We start from the raw sequence: 14,587 nt of genomic DNA, 5'->3' as shown, positions 1-14,587 counted from the left end.
ACTGAAGAAAGGGGAAAGATGAGGGCAAAGCCGCGGAAAGGGAAAAGAATGAGGGGCAGGAAGGGGCTAGGGAAAGGCTTGGGGGAGGCTGAGGCCACACAGGCTGGCAGAAAGTCTCAGGAGGCCCCCACCTTGCAAGACTGCTGGTGCATATTGAAAGTGCTGACGATGCCGTCAGTGACCTCACGGCCTGAGCGCTCCACCAGATACTCAGCCAGCCGATTGGTCAAGTAGGTCTTGCCGGTGCCACTGGGACCGGACAGCACAAGGCGCCGGTGCTTGAGCAGGAGGCTTATGTAGTGCTGCATCATGGGCTTGGGGATGAGCGTCTCAAACACCAGGCTGTCGACACACTTCTCCTTCAGACCTGCACCCCACCCCAGAAAGCACGAGTCTTAAGCAGCTCTGAGGATGGCAAGATACCCAAAGAACCTTTCGTTCATCATTTAGGGGTCCACTGAAAAAAGTCAGAAACACCTGTCTTAGGGTTCCAGTGGAATCGCCTCAACCCAGTTTTTAAAGCCCGGATCTCAATTCTAGGGATACACTCTGACTTAGAATGGGTAGAGAAGCAGCCCGAGACTGGCAAAAACATCGGATTGGGTCTTATCTTTTTTATTTCCTCTGTTACTTAAGCACATTCACATTAGGGTTTCTCAGTAATTCCTTGTTATGTGAACGTATGATGCATGACTCAATGATCCTCTCCCTGCCTCTATGCCACACTCTTTCACCCCAAGAGACAAAGACTGACCTTTGAGGGAGACCGATATGTTATTGACACCTCGGCGGCAAGGGGGCATCTCTGGAGGCTCAGCATCCAACACTCGTTTCACATGGCTGAGGCTATAGCCATGTATAGACTCGGTGCTTAGTCCCAGGGTGGAAGCTGGGTCCATTTTAGAAATGTAGTCCTGGTAGAAGTGGGAGAACAAGAAGATCGTGAGCAAGCTGAAAAGATGTAACTACAGACGGGAAAGCCACAAGAAAGAACAAATACTATAGGCAATGAAAGGAGGTGTAGGAGGAATAGGGTATGTGCATTTTCCTATTTTGGCCCCTCAATAAAGCACCAAAGGTTCCCAGGATCCCAGTGCCTGGATGGCTGAATGCCCTTTGAGAAGATGAGCAACCTTTGTTAAGGGTGAGAATCACCTTACCTTGAACACTTGGAAAACAGCTTCATCCAGCATCTTCCAGTCCACCTTGCCACTGACCTTGGTGCATCCCAAGAGGAACTCCTGCTGCTTTAAGTCCTGTAAGGTTAAGGTTGAGGCACGTGAGCCTCAGCACAGATGACACTAGAATGGGAGATCCCAGAAAGCCTCAGGAGCTTAGGAGTCTAGTTTTGGGGATATTCAGAGCTCTGAATTTTTTTTTTCAAAAGTGTGACAGACAGTACAGCTTTTCTTTCTTTTTTTTTTTCCAATTCCAAATCTCTCCACATCCTTTATTTTTTTCCTTTTTTAAAATTTATTTTTCCATTCAAAAAATTTACACTTCCTCCCCTCCTCCCATTCCCCTCCCGCTCCCCAACTCACCCCTTCCCTCCCCCAGCTTTTCTATTTTATGTGATAGCCCCATAAGACTCTCAAATGGAGGGGTGTGAAGGCAGGAGAATCAAAATTTTAGGTCATCCTCTGCTATACAGCAAGTTCAAGGTCAGTCTGAGCTAAATGAGACCCTGTCCTCCTCCCCCCACCCCATGATAAAACCATTATGAATTCAAATTTTGTGAGTCCAAAGTGCATTCAGCACACTTAAGCCACGGGAACATTTGCTGCTGTTTACTCTCATGGATGTGTGGCTGGCTGGGAGCTGTGGTTCACCATCATCATCCCGGAGCTTGAGAGTGTTTCATACTGCACAGGGCTGGCCCAGGGACAGATCAAAATGCAAGTACAGTTTCTACCAAACATACATTGCTTTTGCAACAGTGCAAATCTGTGGCTGTCTGTATCATGCTGTTTCCTACTCTGGCCCTTCCTGAAGCCCCTTACCCCTTTGATGATGTGCTGGGGTGGCATCCGTACCACCACCCGAAGGGTTACTTCTTCCTTAGGGCCACAGGTGCTGATGCCGTCCATGGGTGATAGGTCTGTGCAGGTTGAAAAAGACTAATTGATTTTAAGGACTTAGCCTTATCCCAAACTTTGTAGTTATTTTCCATTCCAAATACTGATTCCTTATTTATGACGAAGAAGAGATGAGAACCATAGTGCTTACTGACAGTGGGATCTTCTTGGTTTCAACGCCATTACCTCCTGGATCAAGGAGGCCATGGCACACCATGTAAATACGCCCTTTCTCTTTCTACCCACACAAGCTCTTGCCAAGCAGGTACCTGTATCTGTGAGACTGGGACTGAAGGGATGGCTGAGTGCAAGACCCAGGGAACGGCGAGGGGATGACAGAGCGGATGATCCAGGGACCTGCCCTGGAGCGGAGCCTGAGGAGGGGCCGGGGGCAACCTTCAGCCGGTCATTCTCTGCTTTTAGCAGGTCCACCTCCAACTGTGGGCAGAAGAGACAGGGCAGGTGGCAGGGTGGCATGGATGTCGGCCCCCGCTCTCCCCTCCTGCAGCTCTGCCCAGACACTGACCTGCATATTGTGCATAGTCTCCCGAAGCTGGTCTAGCTGGTGGGCAGAGTTTAGGGCCTCCAACCGGATATCCGTAAGCTTCATTTCTTTCTCCCATAGTTCAGAGCGCAGCTCCGATACCTCTTTCTTCTCAGGCTCCTCCTCCTCATTGGCTTGGAACAGTCTAGTGTGGGGGACCGAATGAGCAGGGACCCTGTGAGGAAGCAAGAGTCAGCCTGGATCCTAGAGAAGCACTGGAGAGCAGGGGATACTGACATGCCTGCTTACAGTCTTGTTTCCTTCTGCCTATTGGCACCCCTCTGGCCTGTCAGGAAGGGTCCCTCTGTGGGTCTCACATGCCCAGGCAAAGGCCAGCAGTTTACCAGGGTGGCCGGTGGAGAGAGCACTTACTCGGTGACCTCAGTGCCCACAGAGGATGAGTTGGAGGACTTGATGGAGGGGGATGCAGTCTCTGTGGAGCCATGCTGTAGTTTGGGGGATGATGGGGCTGAGGAGTCAGGTGTGGCAATCTCCTCGATATCAGAGTACGAGGAGGCTGACTTGGGACCCTTTTTAATGCTGAAGGCTTTGTTGAAGGAACTTCGAAGCTAGAAGAGAGCAGATTCCGGGGAGGGAGACGTCAAGGCTCTATTCTGGGACAGGGAGGATGACTTAGGGCCGGGACGAGGATGTGGAGGCAGGGGATTTACTTGTAATTACACCCATTCTGTGAGATGTCACTGGACTGAGGAGCTATCTACAAGTCAGGACTGAGTGAAAGAGAGGACCACTTGGTTTGCTGCCATTATAGGTCAGGGGAACTTGCTGAATTCATGGCGGGAGCTGTGTCCCTCATGACAGAAAAAGCTCCCCAGATGACACATGGTATACCTCTCAACAGTCCAGTTCCACTTCCTCCATTGGCTGATTAGTCTAGAATCTCACTCTCTGTGGGTCTTAAGATGCTCCTTCTGACTTGGGCACATTTTAAAAGAATCTATTAATCTCTTCACAACTTCACAGAACTACAAACTGACAATATAGTCCTAAGAGAATCAAGACGAGGAAGTGATCTCATTTCATGTACTATTTCTTATTCTCAGCCCATGGCATAGTGGTTAAAACAACCAACTGATTTGTCTTTCCTCCTTGTTTTTAAGACAGGGACTTATGTAGGCCAGGCTAGCCTTGAACTCAGTATGTAGCGGTGGGTGATCTTGAAGTCTGGATCCTCCTGCGTCTACCTCCCAAGTGCTGGGATCACAGGTATTTACCTCCATGCCCACCTTTCGGCACTGCTTACTATGCCAAGTGTCCAAGAATAATATCTTCTAGCCAATCTTTGTCTACTTGGGACATTATAATCTGACCATAGCTTGTTTGGTTCTGGTGGTGATGAGCTTTGTGGTTAGGGATGTGAGCTAGATATGCAAGCCAAGGACCTGACCCACACCCATTCACATGCCTCCATACAGCATGCACACACACACACACACGCATACACAGGAACATAGACATGGGATGGCAGCAAGAGACAGAGAGTAAAGGAGGGGTCAAAGGCTATAGGGGACAAAGGCAAGCCAGATCTTTGGGACAGTAAATAAAAAGGTGTGTGTGTGTGTGTGTGGCAGGGTGGGGGCTGGGAGGACTGAGTAGCTCCTTTCAAGGTGTCCTTCTCAGAACATGTCTGAGGTCTCCTGGGAGCTTATGGAGCTAGAACATGGTATGTGTGGACCTTGTAGGTAAGACATGAGGACCAAGCTGGCTGGGGTACTCAGGGGAGAGTATATGTGCAGATGGTGAGCCACGGAGCGACCAGGGCTCGAAAGTATTGTAAAGCTTCAGTTGTAGAGAGGAAGAGTTGAGACTGACTGACGTGGCATTGTGTATCTCAAGGAAGACATCCAGGCTTCCCGATTTCCAATCTGGTGGAGTTTTTTTTCCACATCACTGTCTCACGAGAGTCAGTCTATCTCTTGTCTCTTCTCTGTCTCCTTCCCTCTCTAAAGAGAAATCCTGTGACCATGTCTGCCCACAGCAGAGCCCTCTGAAATCATTGCATTTCTATGACAGTAGCGCTCTATGTAACCATCAGTATTCTGACAGTCAGGGCTGCAGGGAGACATCTGCTCTGCTCCTACAGAGCGACACTGGTTGCATGGTTCAACCAATGTATTTAGCAGACAATCAGGACTCTCTGCTAGGGACAGGGTATCTTAGAACTTTCCTAACACAGATAATGCTAGGTAGGAAATGCAGCGCCCCTCAGAGGTTTCTGATGGTATTGCCAGTCTTTAAGGACTATCCCAGTGGCCTGGTGATCTGCACAGCACACTTTGGGCAATGCTCCTCCAGATATCCAGATTTGGATGAACAACTGGCCTCTCCATCTGTGTGCACCTGCCACAGCACGTGTGTGTGTGTGGTCAGAGAACAACTCTGTAGAGCCAGCTCTCTCCTTCCACCTTTGTGTGGGTTCCGGGGTCAACTCAGGTCAGGCCTAGAATTTACTACGTAGGCCAGGCTGCCATTGAATTCACGGTGCTCGTCCTGCCTCAATCACGCTAGTGTTGGGATTGAGGCATACACACCAGGCTGGTAGGCTTCTACTGACTGGGGCAATGAGCTCAGCTTTACCCATTCTTCACATCATAATACAGTATCAGGAGCACACCTATCTGTTTTGGAATAAAAATTCTGGGCCACATCATGTTTGCCTCGAATAGTACTCTAGTCCCTGACTTGTCCTTGGGCGCTCCATGGCCTTTGGGGCGATGAGCATTCCCTACCCTCGATGAAATAAATCTCTCACCTGTCTCCGGTTCATACTAGTCTAAAGCTAATTTTTAATAAGCCCAAAATGGACAGCCCTCAAGAAACTGTGACTCAGATAACCTTCATTGATTCTCCTCCATTTTAGGAGTCTACAGTGAGTGGGGGAAAAAAGGCTCATTTTCTGGATAACAGGAGCTTAATGGGTCTGCTTTTTATAATAGGCCAATCTTGGACCAGGGGAAGATGGCAGGCAATAGGTTTGGATTTTGTTAGGACTTCCCATTTGACCCCTAAGCAGACCACTCCTCTGTCCTCATGAGGGGCAGCGTGGATGGACCATGCAGTGGAGTGAGTTAGGAACTGGGGCAGTTGGGGTTATGGGTGACCTTTTTTTTTTTTTTTTTTTAAGAGAGGGAACTTGCTCCAGAAATAGGGAGGGTGTGCAAAGGGAAAGAAAAAGTAAAGGGAGAGGAACCGAGTCTCTTACCTCATAAACCTGGAAAAAAATAGGGATTGGAAGTCAGCATTTTGAGGAAATAAAAAGAAAAAAAAATGAAAAGAAGCAGCAGCGACACTAATCATTCATTTCACACAGCTGTTTCACACAGCGGGTTCCTGTCTGCACCAGGTGAAGGTCTGTGGCCAGCCTTCCTCAGCAGAGGACAGGGACAAGACGCTTACTCTGGGTCACTCTCCCTCTCAGTCAGACAATGTCCTATACCTGCCTGAAGACTTTAGAAAGTTCATCCAGGGTCAGTTTAGAGCTATGGGGGGTAGGGAGGGGACGGGGACAACACACATAACAAACCCACCCCTGGACTAGCCAGAGACACCTCTCCCAAACCAAGGCCCCCTAGAATCTAGAATGAGTCACTTGTCTTACAAATTCTCTCCATAATGAGAGAGTAGGGGAGGGACTGATATGTAATTCCCTCCCTCCCACCCCCCGGATATTTTCTCAGCTCCTTCTGTGGCCAAAAACATTTGACCGCATCAGTAGGCAGAGCCCCAGGAAAGCAGAGAAGTATAAAGACTGCAGGGCGAGTGGTGGTGGGGGAGTATACAATGGTTGGAGGAATGGGGACTTAGACTTTGTTCCCAGCAGACGTCAACAGATGTCACACCACACTGACACTTTAGTAGAAGGGACTACCTACTGGGGGATCCTGAAAGGATCTGTTCCCTGCACTGGGGCAAATGTAACTACAAGTCAGCCCCCAAAACATTACCTACCCAGCTCTTCTTCTTCTTCTTTTTGGCATCAGCGTCTTTGCTGCTGCCGATGCTGGAATGGCTGGTGATGCTGTTGAGGCTGGAGATGCTATCTGAGGAATTCTGTCTCTTGATCCGGAGTTCTATGGGCCAGTACAGGTGGGAAGAACACAGAGGTAGATTTAGGGAAAATGGGAGGCTTAAGGAGTCTAGCTGCAGTCGACAAGGGTGGGGGGACCCACCAACTTCTAGGTGCATACTACTCATCTGGTGGGCTTTTCATCAACCAACAGAGAGTTACAGTCAGGTTTCAGCAGAGAAGAAAAGGCTAACGTGAAAAAAGAAACAATTCTATTCTCAGGAAGCCCCCAGTCTAAGTGGGGCAGGGCGAGGCCCAGCATTTGGGAGGATTGCGTGTTCTGTGCTGGGTGACACAGTAAGACCCTGTCCAGAACTAAAACAAAACAAAAACAAAAGCAAAAGCACAAGAAAGAACCCCCAGTTTAGTATAATAGAAGGGTTTAGTAATGAACTCAGATTGACTGTTTGTGCAAAGGACTTAATGAAGCCGGCACGAGACACTTTCACGCAGATGCAACCAATGTGGGTGTGTGTGTATTGTATATGTGTATGTGTGTATGTGTGTTGTGAAAAGGACTTAACTGAAGCTGGCACTGGACACTTCTATGCAGATGCAACCAATGTGTGTGTGCACGTGTGTGTGCGTGTGTTAGCAAAGTCTCACTATGAACACCAGGTTGGTCTCGAACTTGTGACAGTCCTCCTGCCTTGCCTCCCAAGTGCTGGGATACAGGTATGAACCATCATACCTATTTTTGTTGTTGTTGTTGTTTCTTTATTTTTTTGAGATGGGGTTTCATTCTGCAGCACAGAGTAGCCTATAAATGACTCTGTAGCCCAGACTGGCTCTAAACATATGGTAGCCCTCTTGCCCCATGCCCTATTATTTTTTTATGATCCGCCAGCAACACTTGGCTGCCTTTTGGCTCAAGGTCAAGTATAAGAGCCTTGTGCCTTGCATTTAACCTGAAAGAGCTCCAGTTTGTCATCTGAGAGGCAGAAAGCTTAAATTCTCTGAGGTCTGCAATAGCAAGAAAAATGAAACACTCTTCCTTAAAATGTGGGGAAAGGGTAAAGCCAACAAGAGACATTTAAGTACTAAAAGAGCAGAGAGATTTCAGATGGGAACACCGAGAAAAGCATTTAGAGCTAAAGAAGGGTACATGCAGATGCCCTGGGTTCAATCAAGCTCTCTCACACCAATAATGTTTTTTAAAAAAATAGCAAGTATTTGACTAGCATAGGGAGCTTCCAATAGTCGCAAGTCCATCTATTAAATTAAAAATTACATCTAAGTTTCTTTCAATAACAAAATAACTTGGTGGCAGAGTGCTTGCCTGCTGTTAATAAGGTGCTGGGCTCAACCCTCAGGACTGTGGAAGGGGCAGAATGCAAAAGATGTATTTGTAGCATTAGAAATCTGCAACAGTTAGAAAACATTTCCTGCATCTTGAGTTTTGCACACTTATTGGCTATTTATAAATAAAACACGCCTGGGCACTACTGGTTAAGCGCCAGTTCTAGTGAGGCTACAGGCAAGGCTCCTTTGAACTAAGGTCACTGTGAACATTCATAGCAGATAGTCATAATTTATTTATTCAGCAAATGTGTATCTCAAGGGCAAAGCTCACTCGGGACGTTAGAAATAGTCGAATATCTCAGATATATCACCTGTGATAATGGATCAAATGGTTTTCTGTCTTATTCTCCTCATTATGAAATGTGCTTCCTTAGGTTGTTATCTGGAATAAGTGAATATAGGTGAAAGGCTTAGAAAAGTGTCCACCGTATGGCAGGATTATTTATAGGTAGACTGTCTGGTGCAAGAGGAAAGGATGGAAGATGGGGCTAAAAGGAAAGGCGCACTTAGAGCCGGAGGAGGCTGTGTGCAACTCGAAAGGACTGGGGATACAGTCTGTCTTCTTTAACCTGCTTTCCTGGACTGTTTCAAACACAAGGGAAAGCTTACAGCATACTAAAATAATACTCAGATGCCCTCTGCCCAGTTTAACCATTGCTAACTTTATTCTATCTGCTCCCTCCCCACTTTCTCACACAATCTGAAAATAAGTTGCAGATGACATTTTGCAACTAAATGCCTGAAGATATAGCTCCTGTGAATATGGATATTTGCACACAAAAGTATTATCAAGCCAAAGAAAATTAATCGTAATCCCTCTTATCTAATATCCAGCTCATGTTTAGATTGGGATGCTTTCTGATCTGAACTGACAATGCAGTTACTCTGGGTGCAGTGGAAGTAGGGACTGGAGCACTCCGAGCCAGCTAGGGAATGACTGCAGCAATGAAGACCCCGAGCCAGGACAGTACCAGCACGGAGGGGGAGTATAATTGGGATGGCATAGGCACCAGAGTGAACTCCCTCCAAGGGCCAAACAGTGAGGAGGAAAACATAAGAGGTATATTAATGGCATGGTACCTAGGTTGATTCTACCTGAGCTGGGCAAAACTGCAGACGGGAAAGGGGTGTGTTGTGTATTTATACGAGTGTGAAGCAGAAGGGTTGCTGGAGTTTGAGGCTACTCTGGTCTACACAGGGAGTTTGAGGCCAACGAGCTACACAACAAGATCTTGTTAAAAAAAAGAAACAGAGATACTTGTATATCCATGCTTACTGCTCCACTATTCACAGGCAATGGAACCAGCCTAGCTGTCCATCAACTGGCGGATGAATAAAAGAAATGTGGTCTATATAGACAATAAATTTTTATGCAGACATAAGGAAAAAATGAAAGCTTGATATTTACAGAAAAATCGATGCAACCAGAAATAACATTAAGCAGACACAGGAAGACAAATATATTTACTTTCATATATAGAGTCTAGATTTAATTTGTGCGTATGTGTGTGTGTAGGTCACAAAGCTAGAAATGAACCATAACCAAAATGATCTTGAAGAGACCAAAGTTGGAGGGATCACCTGTCCAATTTTCAAACTAAATGCACAAAGAAGTAATTAAGAAAATGTGGTACTGCCTAAGGATAGATACAAAACATCTTATTAAAACAGAGTCCAGAAATAAACCCATACATTTACTTATTTATTTTTGTCAACGGACAAAGGCAACTTTCTAATGTAATTCAGTGGAGAAAGCAGGCTTTTCATTAAATGATACCAGAACAATTGGCTGTTCATGTGTGAAGAATAAAATGGGGCCTGTATCTCCTACCATATATATAGATAGATTATATAATATTATAATATATATATAGATTATTATATATTAATCTCATGAAAATTAAACTGAGTATGGAACACTTACCAATAACTCCAGCAGTTGGGAGGTAGAGGCAGGAGAATCAAGAGTTCAAGGTCATCCTTGGCTACATAATAAATATATGAGGCCAATTTAGGCTATAGGAAACCCTGTCTTTAAAAAAAAACCAAACAAAGCAAAACTCTATTAAAAATGGAACAAAGACTTAAGTAGGATCTAAAACTAGAGATGGAGAGATGGCTCAGTGGTTAAGAACACTGACTGCTCTTCCAGAGGACCCAGGTTCAATTCCAAGTACCCACATGGCAGCTCACAACTGTAACCCCAAGATCTGACACCCTCACACAATCATGCATGCAGGCAAAACACCAGTGCACATAAAATAAAAATAAATATATATATATATTTTTAAAAAGCCAACAAAACAAAGAAAAATGACTATGGATAAGTGAGAGGCCTGCCAAGCTGTCCCACAGGCCTCGCTTCTGATAAAGGACTGGAAGACAGAAAGCTTTGGGTTTTTCATGTGTGTGTTGGGAATGGAACTCAGGGCTATTATTGAGCTTCATCCCCTTCACCGTCCACAGCAGAGCATGACTGACTGCTGAATACCAAAGCCAACCTCTCAGAGTCCCAGTGGATCTCTGCAGTTTCTGGCTTCCGTCGTTTGAACTGCAGTTTCTGGCTCCGTCGTTTGAACTGCAGGTTGAATCGCCCATGGAGGGGCGGAGTGATAATCAAGTAAAATCACGTACATGTATGTAAACCAACCACACATTTGTGCTATTTTGGAACCGCCTTTACTTAAGATTTAGTGGGTTTTTTTTGTGCCAACCTTAGGAAAAAGTATCACACTTCTTCTTGTTTGTGCCGGGATTTTATTATGGGTACACAGAACCACATCTGTATGTATGTGACATGATGGTAGAGCTGACACTGTGTAGGGGAGGAACAGGAATGGGGAGGGCTGGGAAAGGAACAGGTAGAGGAGAAATATATTCACCATATGATATGTACTTGTATAAAAACTTAAAAAATAAATAGAAATTTAAAAACAAACAAAAAGGGGTGATTTCTTACTGGGCCTGGTGGCGAACACCTCTAACCCCAGCACTTGAGAAATGGAGGCAGCAATGCAACTGTGAGTTCTAGGCTAATCAGGGCTACATGATGAGGCCCTGTTGAGGCTCCTTTGAGTGATCTTTGGCTCTGGTCTAAAGGCTGAGGGAAAGGTAGTGGGCCTGGGGAGATTACAGGTCTCCTCTACTTCGCCCTGATCCTCAGGGGTCACAGAGTCACACTCCTGGCTCTCCCCACTGGATAATCAAGACATCACACTGCAGACTACCTAAGGACCCCCACCTTGTAGAAGCTGGATGTTAAAGCTGGCGGGTTATGGGCCCTGTACTGATCTGCCTTTCGCCAACCTCGTCTTTTTCAATTCCCGTCACTCTGTGGCTAATATCCTACCTTTGGGTGTGGCTTCTGAGGCATTCAGTGCTCCCTGAATGACCGCCTGGGCCTCAGAATTCTTTTTCTTCAGGAAGTCTATAGTTTCTCGCAAATCCAGCAGCTCAGTGTCCTAAGCGAAATGACAGTTGTGCTGTTATCTGCACAGCAGGAATACTCAGTGAACCAGGCACGGGGTTCTACTGCTCTGGACAGAAAAGGCCAGGGAACTGGGAGTGATGAACATGGGATGTTGTACCGACAAGCAGGCTGAGAATCGGGGCGACGAAGTAAGGAAATGGCCCTGATGGAAGAGTGGAAGAACTGGCTAGGTTGTTTAGAACTCACCGCCCTGGCCTCTCACCTTCTCCTCGGCTGTTTCTGCCAGGTGTCGCAAGCGGGATGTCATGTTCACCAGGCTCTGTTCGAAGGCAGCCACCAGGTTAGCCTGACACAAACAGACAAAGAAGAACTTAAGGCATATGCAGCTGTGGAAGAGGGAATGGCTGATACCGGAGTAGTTTAACAGATTTCCTGTGTCTCAGAGCTGACCAGCGCAAACAAAACCCTTGGCGATTCTAAGCTACTGATTTCCCTGGGCAGACAAGGTGGAATCAAATAGGTTTTCTGGAGAGAACCAGCTCCTCTAATAACAGTGCAGTAGGTAGAGCAGGCTTTTGGAGCTTTTCGGAAACTTGAGATCTGGTTCTTATCACCTACCAGCGGTGTTAAAGTCCCTCCCTGTTTTAAGTGGTTGATCGGTGGAAGGTTTGATGGGAGAGCAACAGCTTCTACAGTCAATCTTACTGCTTTTGGCTTAATCCACCATGGAGGGCCAGATCTCCTGGGACCAATGACCTCCCAGTAGGATCTGTTTGTTTTAGCTCTTCTGCAGCTGGCTGACTCTCTATTCTTATCTCCTCCTGGCTTTGGAGGAGAAGCCTTATCCCATGAAAGGCGGAGGGAAACCGGAGGCTGTGCAAACCACTTCAGGGGAATTCCACACTTTGGCCACTAGGTGTCAGGTCTACATCGGAAAAGGTGCTGGAACCTGGAGGCACTGGGGATCCTTAAGTAGGGCATGTCTAGTTCTCTGGTAGCTGGGCTGGGAAGAGGTACCTCGTGGTTTGATCTCAAGCTAGCCAACTGGCCGCAAAGGGTATAGGAAAGCAAACGAAATGAGATACGGAGCAGGAAAGGGACCACGCAAGGATGGTCAGTCTCCAGTGAGAGCACTGGAGCAAATGGAGAGTCTAGCAAGAGGCAGAAGGCTTTGGACAGGTCCCTGTGTTGTCTGCAAAACGCTCACTGTCTTCAATTATTTCATGACGTGATATGATTTGTCCTTTCTGACCACGAAGTCAAATTTTACCAGTGTCCTTGCAGCCTATGAGGCTAGAGGCTCCCTAGTAGACAGATATCATGATCTAAGCATCTTTCTGTCTTTTGTTTAAATTTGAGGCAAGATTTCACCAAGTTTCTCAGGCTGACCTTTAATTCACTATCTCAAACAGGCCTTGAACTCATGACCCTCTTGCTGTAGCTTCTCAAGCACTTGGGATTTTAAGCTTGCCCTCTCAACTCCAACTCTCACCTTCTACCTTTTTTTTTTTTAAATTTTAAATGTTATTTGTATGTGGATGTTTTTCCTGCATGTATGTATGGCACCATGCAGGCCAGAAGAGGGTGCTGGATCCCCTAGGACTGGAGTTACAGATAGCTGTAAGCCACTCTGTGGGTGCTGGGAATAGAACCCAGGTTCTCTGGAAGGGCAGTCAGTGCTCTTAACCACTGAGCCATTGCTCTAGCCCTTCTTGTTTACTTCTAACTTATACCATCATGTGCTGTCGGCAAGCAGCTTATAGTCCCTGAAAATCTAATCAAGAGCCTGGAGAGCCCCTGGCCTCCTCACACATGGATATCTCTTCATCTGGAGAACTGGGCTTCCCTCCCTCTCCTCTTCCACTTCTCTCTTCCCACACTGCACCTTACTGTAATCCCAACTCCAGATTAGGGTGCCTGTAGGACATTAGGCCAAACGGTCCTTCTGCAGAGAACTTAGCTTTGAAGGCAATACAGTGACCTGGATCTCTTCTCGGCCAGGGCATGTCATCTTCAGCAGCATGGAGGTTCCATTCAACATGGAATCAGTTTGGTTCAACATCAGGAATCCTGAGGCAAGCTCTGGGACCTGGCATCATCTCTCCTGACCTTGGCAAAAATCTAACTCTAGATTCAGAACTCACCAGATCTGGGTGTTTAGTTTGATCTCTCTTAGCCAAATGGAACTTCCTGTTCTGAGAAAACTCACCCTCTAAATTCATTTTCTGAACTAGCCCAGACTTGACAGCACCATGGCTGACAGACTGCAGTGCAAATGAATCAGGCGCAATGATGTTCTCCGCCTCCCTGGCGCCTCTCCCCTTCAACATCCCAGACATGAATATCCTAGGGTGTGCAGGACATGACCTAGGCCACGCCGTGACGGGTGTGGTATAGGATGATTCTTGTTTCTGTTATACTTCTTTTGGTCCCAGAGAGTTGGAAGCTTGATATGAGCTTATGAATGGGACTTATGAACTAAAGATTTGGGAAAAAGAATAAAGATAATAACCAATGTGGTAAGGGAGCTGTTTCTTAAATATGTTAAAAACATGCAAAATCTTGGTGGACATTCTACCTGATTCCAAGGGCTAGGACTCAGGCCTGGCAGCTGAGTTCCCCAGAGAGAAAGGCAGACAGGAGAGAAGAAAGTATCGCGGAAACTGCAGACGTGGTTATTTCTGCGCAAACACTTGGAAAGCTTTTGGAGACCCAGCTCAGCTGTTGTTTACAATTTGGGGAGAAAATGGGTCTTATGTTCTCCGCTTGCAATTTGGTCACAGGGGAGGAACTAGCCACAGTGGAGGTAGACGAGGCAACTCCATTTCTCTCCATCTCAGAACAGAAAAACTAAGGTCAGGTCTGGAGGAAGGTAGTCATTCTAAACGGGTCTACGGAGGGTGGGTTAAATGCAGAAACGAAGAATGTTGGTTCCAAAGCTAAAGCTCATATTGACTCTGTCAGCTGTCCAAGGCAGAGCCAACTGTGAACCACACAGGCAGCTAGAATGGGGGTTCAGCTCTGAGCTGGCCTCATGGTCACCAGACAGAATTCTAATAACCAGGTCTGTGCCTGCTCAGTTATGTGGCATCGATGAAGAGATAAACACACCCTGGGACAGTGGAAAAGGGTTCAAGGGCTCAGTAATT

At 46.6% G+C, this 14,587-nt stretch overlaps 1 protein-coding gene across 9 annotated transcripts in view; it reads right to left on the bottom strand.

Moving 5' to 3' along the window:
• Nav1 (neuron navigator 1) overlaps positions 1-14,587 on the bottom strand; it is a 251,746-nt gene that overhangs the window by 13,708 nt on the left and 223,451 nt on the right. For all 9 annotated transcript variants that reach the window (XM_057769893.1, XM_057769886.1, XM_057769888.1 and 6 more), the window contains 10 exons: positions 11,701-11,784; positions 11,358-11,469; positions 6,589-6,710; positions 2,992-3,188; positions 2,602-2,794; positions 2,345-2,513; positions 2,001-2,098; positions 1,161-1,256; positions 755-914; positions 132-367 (listed from right to left, as the gene is read on the bottom strand). In XM_057769893.1, the coding sequence (XP_057625876.1) occupies positions 132-367; positions 755-914; positions 1,161-1,256; positions 2,001-2,098; positions 2,345-2,513; positions 2,602-2,794; positions 2,992-3,188; positions 6,589-6,710; positions 11,358-11,469; positions 11,701-11,784 (1,467 nt within the window). The remainder of the gene's footprint in view (positions 1-131; positions 368-754; positions 915-1,160; positions 1,257-2,000; positions 2,099-2,344; positions 2,514-2,601; positions 2,795-2,991; positions 3,189-6,588; positions 6,711-11,357; positions 11,470-11,700; positions 11,785-14,587) is intronic.

Source organism: Chionomys nivalis, chromosome 5, assembly GCF_950005125.1.
Source record: "Chionomys nivalis chromosome 5, mChiNiv1.1, whole genome shotgun sequence".
In the NCBI taxonomy this organism is placed as follows: Eukaryota; Metazoa; Chordata; class Mammalia; order Rodentia; family Cricetidae; genus Chionomys; species Chionomys nivalis.
This window is presented reverse-complemented; position numbering and strand designations above follow the sequence as displayed.